This window comes from Tachyglossus aculeatus, chromosome 16 (assembly GCF_015852505.1).
Source record: "Tachyglossus aculeatus isolate mTacAcu1 chromosome 16, mTacAcu1.pri, whole genome shotgun sequence".
Lineage (NCBI taxonomy): Eukaryota > Metazoa > Chordata > Mammalia > Monotremata > Tachyglossidae > Tachyglossus > Tachyglossus aculeatus.
Genome location: NC_052081.1, coordinates 22,258,948 through 22,280,913, shown reverse-complemented (window position 1 = coordinate 22,280,913; position 21,966 = coordinate 22,258,948). Strand labels below are relative to the sequence as shown.

The window sequence follows — 21,966 nt, the reverse complement described above, 5'->3', positions numbered from 1 at the left end:
TGGAAGATCACTTGCATGCCTGCACTTTCAGGCATGCTGAGTGCTAATGATATAAGTGCTAGGTCTGCTGTTAGATGGATGTGACCTCGGCAGGAGGAGCTTAAATTAATCAGGGAATGCCTCCTGGAGGAAGTGGTTTTTCAGGAGGGTTTTGATGATGGGGATTTATAGCGGGGAAGTAGTTCCAGGGAGGTTGAAAAAGCAAGGGCAAAAGCAGGAGATCATAGATGGGAAAGTTGAAAATGCAATACAGTGAGATGGTGGGCTGCATGTGGGACCTATCCACTCATTTACTGTATGACAGTAACTCTGAAAGCCACTTGTAGAACGTTTTGGAGCCCCATGAAATGTTCCAGGGGCCTAAAACTCTGACTTTCCTTTCCAAGATTTGGGTTAGATTGCAGGGCTCACCTTGCCACCTTCCCATTGTTTCCTTTCGGCAGCAAAGGATTCATGTGGAGTCCTGCTAACCAGTCCAGCGAGGGCTGGTCACTGGGGCTTGGAGAAGATATTCCCTAAATCTGCTGTGCCCTACTGTGGCATATTTCCATCATATACTCACTCTGTCTAGCCACATAGACTTGAGTAAAGAAATAAACTGGTATTTAGTAGTTTAAGAAACTTAAGGGTAGCATCCTTTAATTAGATAACTATTACAAACCAAGTTCAAATTCAAACCACATTTCCCCAAAGCTCTACCCAAAGGTAACCTATCTCCAAACCCTTCCCATTCCCTATAAATAGCAAGTATGTGGCCTCCTCTACCCACAGGTTTTCCTGCCTGTTCCTCTTGCTGAACATATCCTCTTAGGAGAACTCCTGCTTCTCCAAACTGCCCCCTGGGTTCTCCCCTCAGTTTTCCCCTCAGAGAGTAAGTTCTGCATCTATACTCGGTCCAAACGTGTTGTCCTGAGCCATCTCAAAAAGTCTGTGGGACTTATTCCCCCAGCAGTTAGCCCTCCTCCTATTGCCCACTCTCCCCTGTGATTGGCCATGGCCCAGGTAAAGCCATCAAACAAGTGATTAGGACCTATGTAGACGAAACTATACTCTGAGAGGTATCCAGGAAGGTATTCCAGAAATCCCAGAAACTTCAGAATTTCTTTCCTTGGCTAGCCTTACCTGGCTGTCACAGATAACTGATGGGACACCTTAAAACTATGAGTTTCTGCTTGATGTGAGAAGGGTGACAGCTATTGTTGAGGAGTCAAGAGACATGTGCTGCATGGTGTTTTTAGAAAACTTATCTGGGAAACAGAGATAAGTATTGACAGGGGAGGCAAGAGACTGCAGACCCTAAGACAATGAGAAGAATGATAATCTAAGTGACCCTTAGGCAAGTCACTTCATTTCTCTTTGCCTCAGCTTTGAGGAAGCAGCATGGCTTAAAGAAAAAATATAGACTTGGGAGTCTAGGGACCTGGGTTATAGTTCAGGTTTGTCATATGCCTGCTAGGTGGCCTTGGGCAAGTCACTTAACTTGTCTAGGTCTCAGTTTCCTTATCTGAAAAATGTGGTAAATAGCTGTTCTCCTTTCTCCTTACACTGGGAGCTCCACGTGGAGCACTGTCTTTGTCCTATTGTCTTATACTAAATCAAACCCAGTGCTTAGTTCAGTGCTTTGCATATAAGTGCTTAACACTTTTATAATGAAGATTGCCTGGACCAAATTGGTAACCATTTGGATGGAAAAGAAGCTGTGGATCTGGGAAATGCTGAGGAGGATTCAGTGAGTGGTGAAAGACAGTGAGAAGCTAAGATTGCTATCTTTTGAGATAGGCAGGGTGGTGAGGTTGTCAAATGTGATTGAAGGGATTAGAGACTTGGGTTTAGGAAAGAAGATGCATTCAGTTTTGGACATGTTTGAGGTGATGGCTAGCCATGTGGTGATGTCTTAGAGGTAAGAGGAAATGTGAGAATGTAGAGCAGATGAATGGCCAGATCTAGTGAAATCATTTCGGATTCATTCACAGAGAATTTACCTGGGTAACCTCAGGCACTGATGCAAAAGCATTCCTGCCAGAAGGGTGAAGGCTGGATACTTGAGTGTTAGCTTTTGAAACACTGACAGCTCGGGTCGGGGAAACCTTTGGCGTTTCAAGTGGTAAGGAGCCAGGCACAGGGCAGGTCAGCTGTTGAGAGTGGGGGCTTTTGACCATAACACCCCATCTATTTTTTTTTGCCAGTCTTCATATGGGCCGCATAAAATCTGTCATCCATGGTAATAGTGGTGCTTTATTCTCTGCTTTCACAGTGCCTAAAACATCACAGAGACTAATGAACTGATGTTTGTAATTTCTCATTTTTTTCCTTCCTTTCTTTTACGTTGATATCCATTAGTGATAAGCCAAAAAGCAGTAGCAGAGCGTTTTTATAAAACATTTTAAATGAATGAAAATCCAGTTTAAACTGAAAAAAATGGACTTTAAAGTTCCTCTTCTGTAGGTAATTCATTCATTCAATCATATTTATTGAGCACTTACTGTGTGCATAGCACTGTACTAAATGCTTGGAAAGTACGATTAGGCAACAGATAGAGACAGTTCCTACCAAACAACAGGCTCACAGTCTAGAAGGGGGAGACAAACAACAAAACAAGTAGACAGGCATCAATAGCATCAATATAAGTAAATGGAATTATAGATATATACACATCATTGATAAAATAAATAGCGTAATAAATATGTACAAATATATACAAGTGCTGTGGGGCAGGGAAGGGGGTAGAGCAGAGGGAGGAGCAAAGGAAAATGGGGGCTCACTCTGGGAAGGCCTCTTGGAAGAGGTGAGCTCTCAATAGGGCTTTGAAGAGGGGAAGAGAGCTAGTTTGGCGAATGTGAGGAGGGAGGGCATTCCAGGCCAGAGGTAGGACAGCGGGGCAGGTGAGAATGAGGCACAGTCAGGAGGTTAGCGGCAGAGGAGCAGAATGTGTGTGTTGGGCTGTAGAAGGAGAGAAGGGAGGTGAGGTAGGAGGGGGCAAGGTGATGGAGAACTTTGAAGTCAATAATGAGGAGTTTTTGCTTCATGCAAAAGTTGATAGGCAACCACTGGAGATTTTTGAGGAGGGGAGTGACATGCCCAGAGCATTTCTGTAGAAAGATAATCCGGGAAGCAGAGTGAACTATAGACTGAAGTGGGGATAGACAGGAGGATGGAAGATCAGAAAGGAGGCTGATTCAGTAATCCAGTCAGGATATGATGAGAGATTGTACCAACAAGGTAACCATTTGGGTGGAGAAGAAAGGGTGGATCTTGGTGATGTTGCAAAGGTGAGACTGACAGGTTTTGGTGACAGATTGGATGTGTGGGGTGGAGGTCACTCCCTTGGTGACCTCATTCGCTCCCACGGCTTCAACTATCATCTCTATGCTGATGACACCCAGATCTACATCTCTGCCCCTGCTCTCTCCCCCTCTCTCCAGGCTTGCATCTCCTCCTGCCTTCAGGACATCTCCATCTGGATGTCTGCCCACCACCTAAAACTCAACATCTCCAAGACTGAACTCCTTGTCTTCCCTCCCAAACCCTGCCCTCTCCCTGACTTTCCCATCTCTGTTGACGGCACTACCATCCTTCCCGTCTCACAAGTCCGCAACCTTGGTGTCGTCCTCGACTCTGCTCTCTCATTCATCCCACACATCCAAGCCATCGCCGAAAACTGCCGGTCTCAGCTCCGCAACATTGCCAAGATCCGCCCTTTCCTCTCCATCCAAACCGCTACCCTGCTCGTTCAAGCTCTCATCCTATCCCATCTGGACTACTGTATCAGCCTTCTCCCTGATCTCCCATCCTCATGTCTCTCCCCACTTCAATCCATACTTCATGCTGCTGCCCAGATTGTCTTTGTCCAGAAACGCTCTGGGCATGTTACTCCCCTCCTCAAAAATCTCCAGTGGCTACCAATCAATCTGTGCATCAGGCAGAAACTCCTCACCCTCGGCTTCAAGGCTCTCCATCACCTCGCCCCCTCCTACCTCACCTCCCTTCTTTCCTTCTATAGCCCAGCCCGCACCCTCTGCTCCTCTGCCACTAATCTCCTCACCGTGGTTCGTTTTCGCGTGTCCCACCATCAACCCCCGGCCCACGTCTTCCCCTCCCTCTGCCCATCCTCCAAGCTAGCTCTCTTCCTCCCTTCAAGGCCCTACTGAAAACTCACCTCCTCCAGGAGGCCTTCCCAGACTGAGCCTCTTCCTTCCTCTCCCCCTCATCCCCCTCTCCGTCCCCCCATCTTACCTCCTTCCCTTCCCCACAGCACCTGTATATATGTATATATGTCTGTACATATTTATTACTCTATTTATTTATTTATTTTACTTGTACATATCTATTCTATTTATTTTATTTTGTTAGTATGGTTTTGTTCTCTGTCTCCCCCTTCTAGACTGAGAGCCCACTGTTGGGTAGGGACTGTCTCTATATGTTGCCAACTTGTACTTCCCAAGCGCTTAGTACAGTGCTCTGCACACAGTAAGCACTCAATAAATATAATTGATTGATGAGAGAGCGGAATCAAGGATGACACCAAAGCTGCGGGCTTGTGAGACGGGAAGGATGGTAGTGCCGTCCACAGTGATGGGAAAGTCAGGGAGAGGACAGGGTTTGGGAGGGAAGATAAGGAGCTCAGTCTTGGACATGTTGAGTTTTAGTTGTCGGGCAGTCATCCAGGTGGAGATGTCCTGAAGGCAGGAGGAGGTATGAGTCTGGAGGAAGGGACGGAAAACAGAGGAGGAGATGTAGATTTGGGTGTCATCTGCATAGAGATGATAGTTGAAGCTGTAGGAGTGAATGAGTTCACTAAAAGGGTGAGTATAGATGGAGAACAGAAGGAGACCAATAACTGACCCTTGAGGAACCCCTACAGGTAGGAGATGGTAGGGGGAGGAGGAACCTGTGAAGGAGGCTGAGAATGAATGGTCCAAGAGATGAGGAGAACCAGGAGAGGGTAGAGTCCGTGAAGCAAAGGTTGGTTAACATGTTGAGGAGAAGGGGATGATTGACAGTGTCAAAGGCAGCTGACAGGTTGAGGAGGATTAGGATAGAGTAGGAGCCATTGGATTTGGCAAGAAAGAGGTCATTGGTGACCTTTGAGAGGGCAGTTTCGGTGGAGTGGAGAGGATGGAAGCCAGATTGGAGGGGGTACAGAAGAGAGTTGGAGTTGATGAATTAGAGACAGTGAGTGTAGACTATTCGCTCTAGGAGTTTGGAAAGTAAGGTTAAGGGGGATATTGGGTCGTAACTGGAGGGGGCAGTGGCGTCAAGAGAGGTTTTTTCAGGATGGGGGAGACGTGGGCATGTTTGAAGGCAGAGGGGAAGAAGCCGTTGTAGAGTAAGCTGTTGAAGATGGAAGTTAAGGAGAGGAGGAGGGAAGGGGTGAGAATTTTCATAAGGTAAGAGGGAATGGGATCAGAAGCGCAAGTGGAGGGGGTGGCACTTAATAATAATAATAATAATAATAATGGCATTTATTAAGCGCTTACTATGTGCAAAGCACTGTTCTAAGCTCTGGGGAGGTTACAAGGTGATCAGGTTGTCTCACGTGGGGCTCACAGTCAATCCCCATTTTACAGATGAGGTAACTGAGGCACAGAAAAGTTAAGTGACTTGCCCAAAGTCACACAGCTGACAATTGGTGGAGCCGGGATTTGAACCCAGGAAGTCTGACTCCAAAGCCCGTGCTCTTTCCAGTGAGCCACGATGCTTCTCCACTTAAGAAGAGGGAGGAGATCTCCTCTGAAGATACTGCTGGGAAGGATGGGAAAGTCGAGGGGGGGATGGGGGAGGAGAAGGAAAAGGGGTGACTTTGGGGAGCTCAGACTTGATGGAGTTAATTTTCCTGATGTTGTAGGTGGCCAGATCGTTGCGGGTGAGGGAAGGAGGAGAAGGGAGGAACAGGGGGCCTGAGGAGGGAGTTAAATGTCTGGAACAGCTGACAAGGGTAATGGGCATGGGTGTCAGTAAGGGAAAAGAAGTAGTTTTGTCTGGCAGAAGAGAGGGCAAAGTTAAGGCAAGAAAGGATAAATTTAAAGTGAACAAGTTTAGCCTGGTGTTTAGACTTCCACCAGCAGAGTTCAGCAGCTTGAGCATAAGAGCGAAGGAGTCGGACAGTGACTCTGATCCAGGGCTATGGGTTAGTGGTGCGAGAGTGATGAAGGGATAGGGGAGCGAGTGAGTTGAATTGAGTAGAGAGGGTGGAGTTGAAAGCATCTATTTAGTCATCAAGAGTGGGTAGAGTCGGTAGGGAGGCTAAGTAGGGTGTGATGCGCTGAGAGAGATGGATAGGGTCGAGAGAGCGGAGGTCTCTGTGGGGGAGTAAATATTTCTTAGGTGGCCTTCCAGGTTCTGCTTTCGTCCATCACCTCAGTGCAACGTTGACATTCTAAACCTTTCAGAACTCTCTGCCTGACCTACCTTCCCTTCTTAAACCCTCTCCTTCCTTCTTCAATTAAACTTCCAACAGAGTGATTCCGGTAGGATAATGAAGATTAGAATTGATGGAAGCCTCAAATGCCAAGAAGAGCATTTGGAGATGTTTCACTTTATAGTAGGGATTGATGCTTAGACTGCTGGCAACAGTGAAAAATGATCTGAAAACCTACTTGTTCAAGAGAATAATTAGAGTTCACTGTTACATATGTTGTGATAATTTAACTAGATAGTTGTTCAATATATACTGGGAAAAAATTGGGGTCTGATTCCCTAGAAGAAAAAGGATAGTGTAGAACATGTTATGCAATGAAATTTCATGCTGTCCCCTAGAAATTCATGTAATGATTAGCTGTGGTGTACAATACTGTTACTTAGAAATCTGGATGCCACAGATTTCTCATTTAAAGAACTTTAAACTTGACCGATATGATGTGGCTATTGAATGGTTCTTGATTAAACAGTGGATTTGGTAAAACAAAGTTATTTGAAAGAATGATGCAGGTGTCTTAAACCTACTGCTATAAATGCTATTCTTAAATTAAGCTGTTGTGTTTCCTTTTTCTACTTATTTTGTTTATGTTTGCATGAAATAGCTGATTTCACTTAATGCTATTTAACTTGTTACTCTTTATTTTATTTTATTTTTTTGTTGGTATTTTTAAGTGCTTACTATGTGCCAGGCATTTTTTTAAGCTTTAAGGTAGATACAAGCTAATAAGGTTGGATACAGTCCATGTCTCCCATAGAGCTCACAATATTAATCCCCATTTTACAGATGAGGTAACTTAGGCACAGAGAAGTTAAGGTACTTGCCCAAGGTCATGCAACAGGCAAGTGGTGGAACCAGGATTAGAACCCAGGTCCAGTGACTCATATGCCCGTGCTTCAACCATTGGGCTACACTGCTTCCCATTGTTTATTGCTCGTGATTCCAGCAACCTTTAGATAACTATAGATTACCTTTATTTTTCAAGTGTACTAATTTCTCCCTCTTGAAAATCAAACTGTTGAAAAGACGTATTCCTTGTTGAATTTCAATTGGTCAAGGGACAATTTGCTCAAATTGTCTGATTACATTAACAGGTATGAATGACTTCAGTTATCTTCATACAAACTGCTTTGATCTGTCAATATATGTGGGTTGTGATAAGTATCCTCATGAGAGTGATCTGCCTGAAGAATGGGAAAATAATCGAGAATCCCTGATAGTGTTCATGGAACAGGTATGAAGTAAAACAATATCTTATGAATGCAAATCCTGTAGACTGTTTTTTAGCCTCATTGACTACTCCATCAGCACCCTCATTAATCACCTTGCCCCTATTATTGCCCTCTCCAGTCCATACTTCACTCTGCTGCCAGGATCATTTTTCTAAAAAAAAACAAAAACTTAGTCCTAATCTCCCCACTCCTCATAAACATAGAATGGTTGCCCATCTATCAGTGAATCAAACAGAAATTCCATACCATTGACTTCAATCAATCATTTTCATTGGCTGCTTACTCTTTGAAGAGCACTGTACAAAGCTAGTGGGAAAGTACAGTATAACAGAGTTGGTAGACACATTACCTGCCTACATCAAAGTTAAGGTCTAGAGGGGAAGACAGATATTAATATGAATAAATAAATTACAGATGTATAATAAGTGCTTTGGGACTGAGGGGAGTGGATAAAGGCTGCAAATCCAAGTTCACAGTTGGCGCAGAAGGGAGTGGGAGAAGAAGAAATGAGGGCCTAGTCACAGAAGGCCTATTAGAGAAAATATGCCTTCAGTAAGGCTTTGAAAGTGGGGAGAGCGATCGCCCGTTGGATATGAAGAGGGAGGACGTTCCAGGTCAGAGGCAGAATGTGGGCAAGAGATCGCAGTGAGGTAAAGAGATGAGATCAAGGTACAGTGAGTAGGTTGGCATGAGAGGAGTGAAGTGTGTGGACTGGTGTGTAGTAGGAAATCAAGGAGGTATGGTAGGAGAGGGCAAGGTGATAGAGTGCATTTTATGTCTATGGTCTGGCATTTCTGTTTGATGCAGTGGTGGCTGGGCAGCCACTGGAGGTTCTTGAGACTATGGGAAACATGGAATGAATGGATTTTTAGAAACGCGATCTAGACAGCAGAGTGAAGTATGGACTAGAATAGGGAAAAACTGGAGACAGGGAGGTCAGCAAAGAGGCTGATGCAGTAATCAAGACAGGATAAGATAAGTGCTTGGACTAATGTGGTAATAGTTTGGATGGAGAGGAAAGGGCGGATCTTGGCATCTCTCTCATTCACCCCACATATTCAATCTGTCACCAAATCTTGTCAGTTCCACCTTCGTAAAATCGCTAAAATCCACCCTTTCCTTTTCCGATTTTACGAAGGTGGAACTGACAAGATTTGGTTACAGACTGAATATGTGGGGTGAATGAGAGAGATGCCAAGGTCCACCCTTTCCTCTCCATCCAAACCGCTACCTTGTTAGTACATTCACTCATCATATCTCGACTGGATTACTGCATCAGCATCCTTTCTGATCTCTCAACCTCCTGTCTCTCCCCACTTCAGTCTGTACTTCACTCTGGTGTCTGGATTATCTTTCTACAGAAATGCCCTGGGCATGTCACCCCCTCCTCAAAAATCTCCAATGGTTGCCTATCAAACTTCGTATCAAACAAAAATTCCTCACTATTGGCTTCAAAGCTCTCCATCACCTTGCCCCCTCCTACCTCACCTCCCTTCTCTCCTTCTACAGCCCAGCCCGCACACTCCACTCCCCTGCCACTAACCTCCTTACTGTGCTTCATTCTTGCTTGTCCCACTGTCGACCCTTGGCCCACGTCCTACCTCTGTCCTGGAATGCCCTCCCTCCTCACATCCGCCAAACTAGCCCACTCCCCCTCCTTCAAAGCCCTACTGAAAGCTCACCTCTTCCAGGAGGCCTTCCCAGACTGAGCCCCCTTTTCCTCTGCTCCTCCTCCTCCCCTCCCCATCGCCCCACTCGCTCCCTTTGCTCAACCACCTCCCCCACAGCACTTGTGTATATATGTACATATTCATTATTCTATTTATTTGATCAAAGATGTGTCTATATCTATAATACCATTTATTTATATTGATGCTATTGATGCCTGTCTACTTATTTTGTTGTTTGTCTCCCCACTTGTAGACTGTGAGCCCATAGTTGGGCAGGGATTGTCTCTATTTGTTGCCAAATTGTACTTTCCAAGCACTTTGTACAGTGTTCTACACACAGTAAGCGCTCAATAAGTATGATTGAATGAATGAATGAATAATGCCAGGGTTACGGGCTTGTGAGATGGGGAGGATGGTGGTGCTGTCTACAGTGATAGAAAAGTCAGGAGAGGATAGGGTTTGTGGGTGGAAGGTATGGAATTCTCTTTTGGACATATTAAGTTTGAGATGTTGGCAGGTTATCCAAACAGAGATGTCCTGAAGGCAGGAGGAAATGTGACACTGCAGGGAAGGAGAGATAAGGGCTGGAGGTGTACGTGGATAATGTTTCCAACCTTGGCTTCAATGACTCCATCCTCTCCTGGTTCTCCTCCTATCTCTCTGTACCTTCATTCTCAGTCTTCTTCACAGGCTCCTTCTCTGCCTTCCACCCCCTAAATGTGGGTGTCCCTCAAGATTCAATTCTCGGTCCCCTTTTATCCATCTACACCCACTCCTTTGGAAAATTGATTTGCTCACACGGCTTCAACTATCACCTCTATGCCGATGATACCCAAATCTTCATCTCCAGCCCTGATCTCTCTCCCTTTCTGCAGTCTCCCATTTCCTCCTGTCTTGAAGACATCTCTACTTGCATGTCCTCCCGTCATCTCAAACTTAACATGTCAAAAACAGAGCTCCTTATCTTCCCACTGAAACCCTGTTCTCCCTCTCACTTTCCCATCACTGTTGATGGCATCATCATCCTTCCTGTCTCACAAGTCCGTAACCTTGGCATTGTCCTTGATTCCTCTCTTTCATTCCCAGACTGAGCCCCCATTTTCCTCAACTCTCCCTCCTTTCTGTGTCACCTTGACTCGCTTCTTTTGCCCTTCCCCCTTTCTCCCCGCCCCACAATGTATATATCTATAATTCTATTTATTTGTATTGATGCCTGTTTACTTGTTTTGATGTCTGTCTCCCCCCTTCTAGACTGTAAACCCGGTGTTGGCAGGGATTGTCTCTCTGTATTGCTAAATTGTACTTTCCAAGCACTTAGTACAGTGCTCTGCAAACAGTAAGCGCTCAAGAAATATGATTGAATGAATGAATGAATGAAATTTCCATTCACATATTCAAGCCATCACTAAATCCTGCTAGTTCTACCTTCACAATATCGCCAAAATCCACCCCTTCCTACAACATTAATGCAAGCACTTATCCCATCCTGCCTTGATTGTCATATCAGCCTCATTGCTGACCTCCCTTCCTCCTGTCTCTCCCCACTCCAGTCCACACTCCATTCTGCTGCCCAAATCAGTTTCCTTCAGAAACGTTCATACCATGTTTCCCTGCTCCTCAAAAAAATGTCAGTGGTTGCCCATCCACCTCCACATCAAACAAAAACTCCTCATCATTGGCTTTAAAGCACTTAATCAGCTTTCCCTGTCCTTCCTCACCTCACTACTCTCCTACTGAAACCCAGCCCACACACTTCTTTCCTCGAGTGCTAACCTTCTCATGGTACCTCAATCTCATCTATCTTGCTGCCGATTTCTCACCCACATCCTGCCTCTGGCCTGGAACACCATCCCTCTTCATATCAGGCAGATAATTTCTCTCCCCCTCTTCAAAACCTTATTGAAGGCACATCTCCTCCAAGAAAACTTCCCTGACTAATCCCTCCTCTCCTGTTCTCCCACTCCCTTCTGCGTTGCTCTTACTTGCTCCTTCATTCATCCTCTCTTCTGTCCCCACAACACATTTCAGATTTGGTGAGGGCAGAGATTGTATAATGCCTAGAGATGAGGTACTTTAAGACACTCAATCAACTGTCCACCACCTACCTTTCCTTGCAATGTACTGCAACCCAGCCTGTATTCTTCACTCCTTCACTCGTCTTCTCACTATATTTGGATCTTTCCTGTTTAACCACCAGCCCCTTTTTCACATCCTCCCTCTGGCCTGTAACTCCAATGCCCTTTCATATCCAACAGACAGCCACTACTCGAAGTCCTACTCAAATCACATCTCTTAAAGGCCTAGCCTGACTAGTTCCTTATTTCCCGACCCTATTCACCCTCCCTTCCACATCACCTATGCACTTGTGTCTGTACCCCTTAAAACCTTTGATATCCCAACCCCAGCTACGCAGCGTTTTTGTGTACATGGCGCTGCGGGGGTTCCCCCCAACCCATCATTTGTTGAGCACTAGTATGTGCCAGGCACTGTGCCAAGTGCTGGGATGAATACAAGAAAATGGGGTTGAACACAGTCTCTGGCCCATGTGGGGCTCACAGTCTCAATTCCCATTTTACAGATGAGGGAACTGAGTCTCAGAGAAGTGAAGTAACTTTCCCATGGTCACCCAGCGGACAAGTGGTGGAGTCGGGATTGGTATCCAGGTCCTTCTGAATGCCAGGCCCGGGCTCTATCCACTAGCTTACATGCACTAGCCAATGGACCCAGATCTCTCACCCCTGCTGTCACCTCCAGAAGCAGTGTGAATCCAGGCCTGAGCAATTGCCCAAGGGGAGCATTGTATCAGTGATGGTACTTATTGAGTGCTTACTATATGTGTGGAGCACTGTACTAAGTGCTTGGGAGAGGACAGTACAACAGTGTTAGAGGTGAACTCTCCTAAGCACTTAGTACAGTGCTCTGCACATAGTAAGCCCTCATGTACCACTGACCAATTGTTTGGGAGAGACATAGGACTGGGAGACTCAGCAGACTGGGATTCTTGTCATGCTTCTGCCCCTGGACTGCTGTGTTACCTTGGGCACTTCTCTGAGCCTCAGTTTCTCTGCTTTATAAAATGGGGCTAAAAGCTCTGTATTTGATCCCTCTTAGATTGTGAGCTGTCTGAGGGACAGTGGCAATGTCTAATTCCCATCTGAGTGATAATATTATTGTATTCAGCGTTTACTGTGTACAAGTGGTGGAGCCCAAATTGGATCTCATGACCTTCTGACTGCCAGGCCCATACTCTATCCACTATGCCATGCTGCTCCTTCATGCTGGGAAAGATACAAGTTAATCAGGTGTCTTCTCTCCAGCACATAATAAGTGCTTAACAAATAGAATGAATACGATTCTTGAACCTATTACAAGGACTCTGATAAATCCTGAAAGGTAGAGTTGCTTAGTGGAAAGAGCCCGGGCCTGGGCTTTTATTTACCCCAGCGCTTAGTACAGTGCCTGGCACATAGTAAGCACTTTACAAATACCATAATAATTATTATTAGTATTATACTCTGCCATTTCCCCTCTTTGTAATTTATTTTAATGTCTGTCTCCCCTTCTAGACTTCCTTTTGGCCCGGGATCATAACTACCAACTCTATTGTTAAGTATTCTCCCAACCATTTAGTACAGTGCTTTGCACACAGTAAGAGCTCAAACAGTGCTATTGATTGATGGATTTTATTGTTAATCTGAGTCTGCATATGTTGGAAGCTACCTCCTGATCACATTTCAGAACTAGTGTTTGTTTGAAAGAGACATGCTGAGACATGCTGATCATTCCTATTTAGAAGAGTCTCATTTCATGGATCTTTAAGCTTCTTGTGAGAAATGAGGTGTGTTTCAAGTAGCAGTCAGTATTTATGGAGTGCCTACTGAATGCAGAACACTGTACTTAATAAGCATTTAGGAGACTACAACTATGAGATAAGATCCCTGCCCTCAAAAAGTTTAATAATAAACTAAAGACTTGATAGTACTCTCCCATTCACTCTGAACTGCCACTATAATGACTTCCCAATTGTAGTTTAGGACTTGTGGATTCCCCCAAGCTGGGAACTGCTGAGTCCCCACCTACTAGAGGAACTTGCGTTGGCCGCTGTGCTCTACAGATCTACTGTTGCAGCTCCAGACTTTCTTTCTGTTATTCCCTAGCCCCACCATGTGTCCTCAGTTCCCACCCTCTGATTCCCCACCCCTACCCCCAACACCCAGCACCCATCCTCATTGGCTGGCCTCCTCAGCTCACTCTCATCCTCCCCTCCCTACTCCCTGTCACTCCCACCCATCTCCCCCATCTTATCCCTGTCATCCTGTCCCAGTGCTGCTCCTTACCCTCCTCCTGTCACATTGACCCCCCTCCAGCTCACCCCCATTTTACACCTTGCACTGTCCCTACTGCCTGCACCCTCCCCACAGCCTCAGCCAAGCGCAGCCTATGGAACCTCCCGCTCAACTGTGTAAAAGCTTCTTTTCTTACTTGACCTGTTCCTGACTCAGTCACTACTCCTTCACCACCACTGAAACCCGGCCCCTCCCAGGAGGCATGGTCTCCCATGCCACCTCTCTCTGTGCAGGGCGATGGAGGGGGTTTGGAAAATGCCTCATCTTCTCCCACTTGCCCAGACTAAATGGGAAAGGGAGAGGAGTTGACTTCCATCTTGCTCCCCAGTGCCCCTTTCCCACCATCCTACTTCCCTCATCCCTTTCTTTCCTTTCCCTTGAAGACCATGTCATCCATCTCTACCACCTACTCCGATTACTACTCATCTACAACACCCCAGGCACCTCCTCTAACTTTCTGACCTACTGTGATCCCTTTCTCACATTTCTTCTCTCATTCTCCAATTCTACATTGATCCTTGGAGGCTTCAATATCCATGTGGATTTTCCCCGTGACCCTTCCACTGTTCCCCTCCTCTCTCCTACTCCAATGACTTCCTGCTCCACCCCACCTCACACACTCACCAACTTGGGCACACACTTGATCTTATAATTTCTAGTCACTGTACAATCTCTACCACTCATTCAGTTGTATTTATTGAGTGCTTACTGTGTGCAGAGCAATGTACTAAGCACTTGGGAGAGTACAGTACAATAATAAACAGACACATTCCCTGCCCACAATGAGCTTACAGTTTCCTTACCAATACTGAAATTCTGTTATCAGACCACCACCTCCTCACTTGCTCTCTTTTCCATACACCCCCTCACAAATCTGTTCTTTTCCACCATAGAGACCTCCATTCGTTTAACTGCCGCCCTCCCCGGCCCAAAATATTCTTCAGCCATCTTGCCCCATTTGGTCTCCATTCCCGAACTACCTTCTCTTGATGTGCAAATTGATTGCCTCAAACAATCAGTGATATTTATTGAGCACTAAGTATCAGTGCAGAACACTTGGAAGAGTACATCAGAATTAGCAGACAGGATCCCTGCCCATAACAATCTTACAGTCTAGAGGGGAGACAGACATTAATATGAATAAAAATTTATAATTTAAAGATATGTACCTAAGTGCTGTGGGGTTGGGGGTGGGGAAAATATCAAATTTGTAAAGGTCACAGATCCAAATGCATAGACAGTGCCAAAGGAGGGCAAGCTGGGTAAAAGAGGGCTTAATTGGGAAGGGCCCCTTGGAGAAGATGTGACCTTAATAATGCTTTGAAGCTGGAGAGAGTGGTGGTCTGGAGTATATGGAGCGAGAGGGAGGTCCAGGATAGGGGGAGGAGATGGGAATGGGGACAGCAATGAGATAGACAATATTGGGACACAATTAGTAAGCTGGTGCTGGAGGAGTGGAGTGTGTGGGCTGGGCTTTGGTAGGAAGTTAGTGAGGTGAGGTAGGATGGGGTAAGCTGATTGAGTGTTTCAAGGCCAATGGTAAGAAGTTTCTGTTTGATGCGGAGATGGATGTGCAGCCATTGGAGGTTCTTGAGGAATGCAGAGACATGGACTGAACGTCTTTGTTAATAAATGACCGATGCAGCAGAGTGTATTACCTCCCCAGCGCTTAGAAAGTGCTTTGCACGTAGTAAGCGCTTAATAAATGCCATTCTTCTTCTTATTATTATTATTATTACGGATTGGAGAGACAGGAGATCAGCGAGGAGACAGATGCAGTAGTCAAGGCAGGAAAGGTTAAGTGCTTGGATCAGCATGGTAGCAGTTTGGATGGGGAGGAATGGGCAGATTTTAGCAATGTTGAACCAACAGGATTTGTTGAGAGATTGAATATGTGGGTTAATGAGAGAGATGAGTCGAGGACAACGCCAAGGTTCTGGGCTTGCGAGATAGGGAGGATAGTAGTGTTGTTTCCAGTGATGGGAAAGACAGTGGGAGGGCAGGATTAGGGTGAGAAGATAAGGAGCTCAGAATTAGACATGTTTAATTTGAGGTATTGGCAGGACATCCAAATAGATATGTCTTGAAGGTAAGAGGATATGTGGAATTGTGGGGAAGGAAAGAGGTCAGGTCTGAGATGTACATTTGGGAATCATTTGGGCCTCAACGTCACCCTCTTCACTGAACTCCCTTCTCTGCCCCTCCACTAGTCTTGTACCACTAACCCTCAGCTGTGGATCACCTCCACATTATGCTTCCTCTGCTCCTTTGCCCAAGCTGTGGAATGCTGTTGACAGAAATCCAGACATCTCTGACATAGTTCACCTTAAATTCATTCTTATTCGCTTCAATCCAGCCCTCTCCTCTTCCGAACAACAGTACTTCTGTTTCCTAATTCACTCCCATACCCACTGCCCCTGCCAACTATTCCACATATTTAATTCCCTTCCCAAACCTCCTGTTCCTCTGGCCTCACCATCTCTTTCCTCTAATGACCATCAGGTGTGATCTCCCTAAAATCTCCTCTGCTCTTCTCCAATTCCCCACTCCTCCTCCATTCTCTTCAACTCTCCCTATGTTCCCTGCAGAAACTCAATCTCTTTTGCTGGCTCCTCCTCTGTCTCCCACCCTCTGACAGTAGGCATCCCCCAAGGCTCAGTTCTGGGTCCCCTTCTATTTTCGTTCTACATACAATCTCTGAGAATTTAATCGCTTCCGTGTCTTCAGTCACCATCTCTATCCAGACGATTCCCAAATCTACATCTCCAGCCCTGACCTCTCTCCTTTCCTGCAGCCTCACATTTCCTCCTGCCTTAAGGATATCTATGACTGGATGTCCCACACACACTTCAAACTAAACATGTCCAAAACTGAGCTCTTTATCTTCCCACCCAAACTGTGACCTCCTGACTTTCCCATCACTGTAGACAATACCACTATCCTCCCTATTTCACAAGCCCATTACTTTGGTGTTGTCCTTGACTCATCTCTCTCATTCCACGCACATATTCAATTTTCTATCAAATCCTGCCGGTTCTACCTTCACAACATTGCTAAAACCTGCCCATTCCTCTCCATCCAAACTGCTACCATGCTGATCCAAGCAGTTGTTCTATCCCACCTTGAGTACTTTATCTGCCCTCTCGCTGATCATCCTGCCTCCTGTCTTTCTCGATTACAGTCCATACTTCACTCTGCTCCATGGATTATTTTAGCAAAAAAAGTTCAGTCCATATTTCTCCACTCCTCATGAACCTCCAATGGTTGCCCATCCACCTCTGCATCAAACAGAAACTCCTTACCATTGGTTTTAAAGCATTCAATCAGCTTGCCCCATCCTACCTCACCTCACACTGATCTCCTACTACAGCCGCTCATTCCACTCGTCTAGCTCCATTTTACTCACTGTGCCCCATTTCAATTTTCTTGCTGCCAACCCTTTTCTCATGTCCTCCCCTTAGCCTTGAACTCCCTCCCCCTCCATATATGCCAGCCCACCACCTTTCCCACCTTCAAAGCATTAGAGCACAGGCTTGGGAGTCAGAAGGACCAGGGTTCTAATACCGGATCTGCCACATGTCTTCTGTGTGACCTTAGGCAAGTCACTTAACTTCTTTGGGCCTCAATTACCTCATCTGTATACTGAGGATTAAGAATCTGAGCCCCATGAGACACAGGAATTGTGTCCAACCTGATTAACTTGTCTCTATCCCAGTGCTTGACACAGAATGAGTGCTTAACAAATGTTATTACTGTTATTTTTATTATTATTATCTTTATGAAGGTCACTTCTCCTCTAAGAAGCCTTCCCCACTTAACCCCTCTTTTCCCCAGCTCCCTCTCCCTTGTGCCTCATCTATGCACTTGAATCTGTGCCCTTTGGGCATTTAATATTCACTCCACCCTCAACCCCACAGTACTTATGTACATTATCTTTAAATTATATATTATAAATTATTTATTTATATCAATTTCTGTCTCCCCCTCTAGACTATAAGCCTGTTGTGGGCCAGGCACACGTCTACCGTCTCTGTTATATTCCCCCAACCACTTAGTACAGTGCTCTGCATATATTAAGTTCTCAATAAATGCCATTGATTATGATAATAGGGAAGACTGACAGATACAAGCCATTCACAAATAAGAGGAGAAAGAAGTAATGCTGTACCTGCTGATAGTAAAATAATATATAAATTGAGAATATGTATGAGTGTTAAGAGTAAGTTAAATTGCCAAGGGCGACTGTCCAGTGGACACAAACTGGGAAGGTGGCACCTAATTAGGGAATTCTTCTTAGAGGGGGTGAATTTTCAGGAGGACTTTGAAGGTAAGGAAGACTCTGGACAGCAAATTTGAAGTGGGACTTGTGTTGCAATTCCAGCTTGCCATTTGCCTGCAGTGTGACCTTGCTTAAATCACTTAACTTCTCTGTGCCTCAATTTTCTCAACTGCAAAATGGGGATTCAATATCTATTCTCCCTCCTACTTGACTGTGAATCCTATATGGGCCAGGAACTGTATCTGGTGTGATTACATTGTATCTTCCCCAGTGCTTTGAACAGTACTTGGCACATAGTAAACACTTAACAAATACTATAAAACAATGAGGAAAGCTGTTCCAGGTAGGATAAATTGATCAGTCAATAAATGGAATTCAACGAGCACTGTGTACTGTGTGTAGGATGTCATTTAAGCACTTGGGAGAGTACAGTACAACAGAGTTTGTAGGCACATTCCCTACCCACAAAGATCTTAGAATCTAGAGGGGAGGATGTAAGCAAGGGGTTGGAGGTGGGAAAGTCAAGAGTCAGACAAAGTGAGAAGGTTAGGTTGGGAGGAATGAAGAGAAAAGAGCTGTTAAGTAAGGCAGAGATTTGAAGCCATTAGGAATTCTGATTTGTTATGGAGATGATGAGTAACCACTGGAGGTTTTTGAGGAATGGAGAGACATGCAGAATGGCAATTTATACAATGATCTGGCAACAGAGTATGGACTGTACAGGTGACTGGCTGAAGAGAGGAAAACTAGTGAGCAGATGGCAAGGGCCTGGACCAGAGTGAAGACCCATTAGATGATGAAAAAGGGGAAGATCAGGGGAATGTTGAAGAGAATATTCTTGCATAGTTATTGACAGACTGAAAGAGATTCTTGAAAGACAAAGAGGAGAATAATATTTAATAAAAATTCATGAATTCAGTTATATGAACTTAAATCTAAGTTAAATGGAGGTCAGTCAAGCCCTACTTCTTATAGACCTAATTTGTAGGAAAGATTATAATTGCCTATACTGAACTGTTAAAATGAATGATTTGGCTCTTAGATCAGCAAAAGAGAGCCTCAGTGCTCCCCTGACTTGCCTGGCCTCCCATGCAAATTCTCCTGGGAATTCTGTTTGCATTTTGTTATGAAGAACCAACATGTGGGAGATACATTTTAAGAAAATCCCACATTAGGAAAAAATCATGGTGCAGTGTTCACAGTGTGTGATACTGAACTAATGTGCACATGTGCACAAGTCAGTTTTCTGACAGCATGGCTTCCTGTATGTAAACAGACCTTTGTATTTAGATAAAGCTTTCCTAATATTCTCTCATCATTCTAGCAAACACGTTTAGTGACAATTTTTGGTGGGGCACAACTGCATTTATCCCTCATTTCTCTTGTTGAATTCAAATAGCACTTTACTTTTTCTACATAAGAATTTGTTTTGCCAGAGATGTTTTTAAGGGCTCAGATGTGCTGGTCTGTTTTTAATTATGAATATTTTACCAAGAGATCTGGCACTGGCTGAAGAAACTTTACCCTGCTGAAAATATTGGCAACATTTTAAGCTAAAAATATTTTGCTTTCAGTTGATAAAATAATGAAATGAATGATGTTCTTCAAGAATGCAGTCCTTCGTTAAAAAACAAAATGAGAGGGAGAAAAAAATTTGGCCAGGTAGATTTAAGTATTTCATTGCACAATTTATTGGATTACTCCAGACAGAGCTCTAGGCAAGTCTCAAAAGAATCAACAACAACGTATGCCTTTATAGTAGTTTTTTTAGATATATATATTTTCTTGTTTTCCCTGCTAGTGGAAAGACCATAGTCCTGAGAGTCAGAGGAGCTGGGTCCTAATTCTGGCTCTGCCAGTTGGTTGCTTTGTGACTTTGGTCAAGTTACTTTACTTCTGTGCCTCAGTTTCCTTAACTCTGAAATGAGGATTAAGTACCTGTTCTCCCTCCTACTTAGACTGTGAGCCCATGTGGGAAAGGGACTCGGTACAATCTGATTGTTATTATCTTCACCAGCGCTTAGAGCAGTGCCAATGTTCTGAGTGTTACTTGTCTCATAGTAAGTGCTCAACAAATATAATGATTATATATTATACTATATTAATGAGCATCCAGTGTCTCCATCTTCAGCTTCTATAAATTCTCCATTAGACTTGCACCTGTAGTGAACCTTTTGACATCCAATAATACATATTTTGAACAGATGGACTGTAAATGATCATTTCCAAAACTATTCATAGCAGGCCAACTGATGGATAAGATTTAAGATAATCAATGACATTTACATTTCTTGGGATAAGTTAATGTCTCTAAAATAAACCAATCAATATTTACTGAACACTTACTCTGTGCAGAGCACTATACTAAGTGATGGAGAGAGTACTAATATAATTAGTAGATGTAATCACTGCCCTCTTTTTATAATTTTGATTTGTGAGGCTATTGTTTAGGAAGGGTTGTCATATAGTTGTTTGCCATATTATAATAACTGCCTCAACTTGTTCTGTAACAATTGTTTCATAAACAGGTTCATCGGGGCATTAAAGGCATAGTACGAGATTCACATGGCAAAGGAATTCCAAATGCCATCATTTCCATTGAAGGTGTCAACCATGACATTCGCACAGGTAATGATAAACATTTATATACTGTCTATTGTTATCAGTTGTTGTAAAATGCTGCTGAATATTCCTGATATCCCTGAATATCCCTGAAATCAGTAAATACAGAGATTGGGGTGAAGGGACTAGACTGTAAGCTCGTTGTGGGCAGGACTGTCACTGTGTATTGTTGTACTGTTCTTTCCCAAGCACTTATTACAGTGGTCTACACACAGGAAGTGCTCAATAAATATGATGGAATGAATGAATGGTATCCTGAGAATGTGTGTAAATGGACCGGAGGAAACTCAGTAAATATCTATAACTGTGTTTGCTGCCTTGCATTTGAGCATGTTATGGGTAGGGAATGTGACTGTTTATTGTTGTATTGTACTCTTCTGAGCACTTAGTACAGTGCTTTGCACACAGTAAGCACTCAATAAATACAAATGACTGAATGAATGAAATGATTATACTTGATAAAACTGAAGGATCTGTTACTTGTGTGCCCTTGCCAGTTGTTTCAGATGTACAATTCCCCCTTCGAATTCCCTGTCCCATCCTCTTGCCCCCAGTGACATGGCCATGTACATTATTGAGAAAATTGAAACCATCAGGCAAAATCTCCCCTACTGCTTTTCAGTCCATCCCTCCTCCTGCCCCTTCTTCATCTCTTTCCCAGCAGTATCTCAAAAAGTGAACTCCTGCCTCTTCATATCTGGCAGTGGTGGTCTGTCGGATATGAAGCAGGAGGAAGTTCCAGGCCAGAGAGAGGATGTGAACAAGGGGTCAATTACAAGATAGACAAGATTGAGAATCAGTGAGGAGGTTGACATTTAAAGGAGTGAAGCATGCAGGCTAGGTTTTGGTTAAAAAATCAGTGAGATAAGATGAAATGGGGTGAGCTGGTTGGGTGCTTTAAAGCTGGTGGTAAGGAGTTTCTGTTTGATGCAGTAGTGTATGGCTACACCTGGAGATTCTTGAGGAGTGGGAAGATCTGAACCTAATGGCTTTTTTTAGAAAAATGGTCCAGGCAGCCAAGTTGAGTAAGGACTAAAGTGGGGAGAGACAAGAAGCCGGGAAGTCTGTGAGGAGGCTGATGCAGTATTCAAGGTGAAATATGAGCCCATTTGGAGGATTTAATATAGAGAAGTTTCTTGTTTTTGCTGTTTATGATATTTGTTAAGCATATACTATGTGCCAGGCACTGTACTAAATGCTGAGGTAGATGTCCTCCCGTCACCTCAAGCTAAACATGTCCAAAATAGAACTTCTTATCTTCCCACCCAAACCCTGTCCTCCCCCTGACTTTCCCAGCGCTGTAGATGGCACCACTATCATTCCTGTCTCACAAGCCAGTAACCTTAGCATTGTCCTTGAATCCTCTCTGTCATTCAACCCACATATTCAGTCCTTCACTAAA

At 44.3% G+C, this 21,966-nt stretch overlaps 1 protein-coding gene across 1 annotated transcript in view; it reads left to right on the top strand.

The window, feature by feature from the left end:
• CPXM2 (carboxypeptidase X, M14 family member 2) overlaps positions 1–21,966 on the top strand; it is a 194,665-nt gene that overhangs the window by 163,301 nt on the left and 9,398 nt on the right. Inside the window, exons 12-13 of the mRNA XM_038758418.1 lie at positions 7,510–7,649; positions 20,471–20,570. Coding sequence (XP_038614346.1) covers positions 7,510–7,649; positions 20,471–20,570 — 240 coding nt within the window. The remainder of the gene's footprint in view (positions 1–7,509; positions 7,650–20,470; positions 20,571–21,966) is intronic.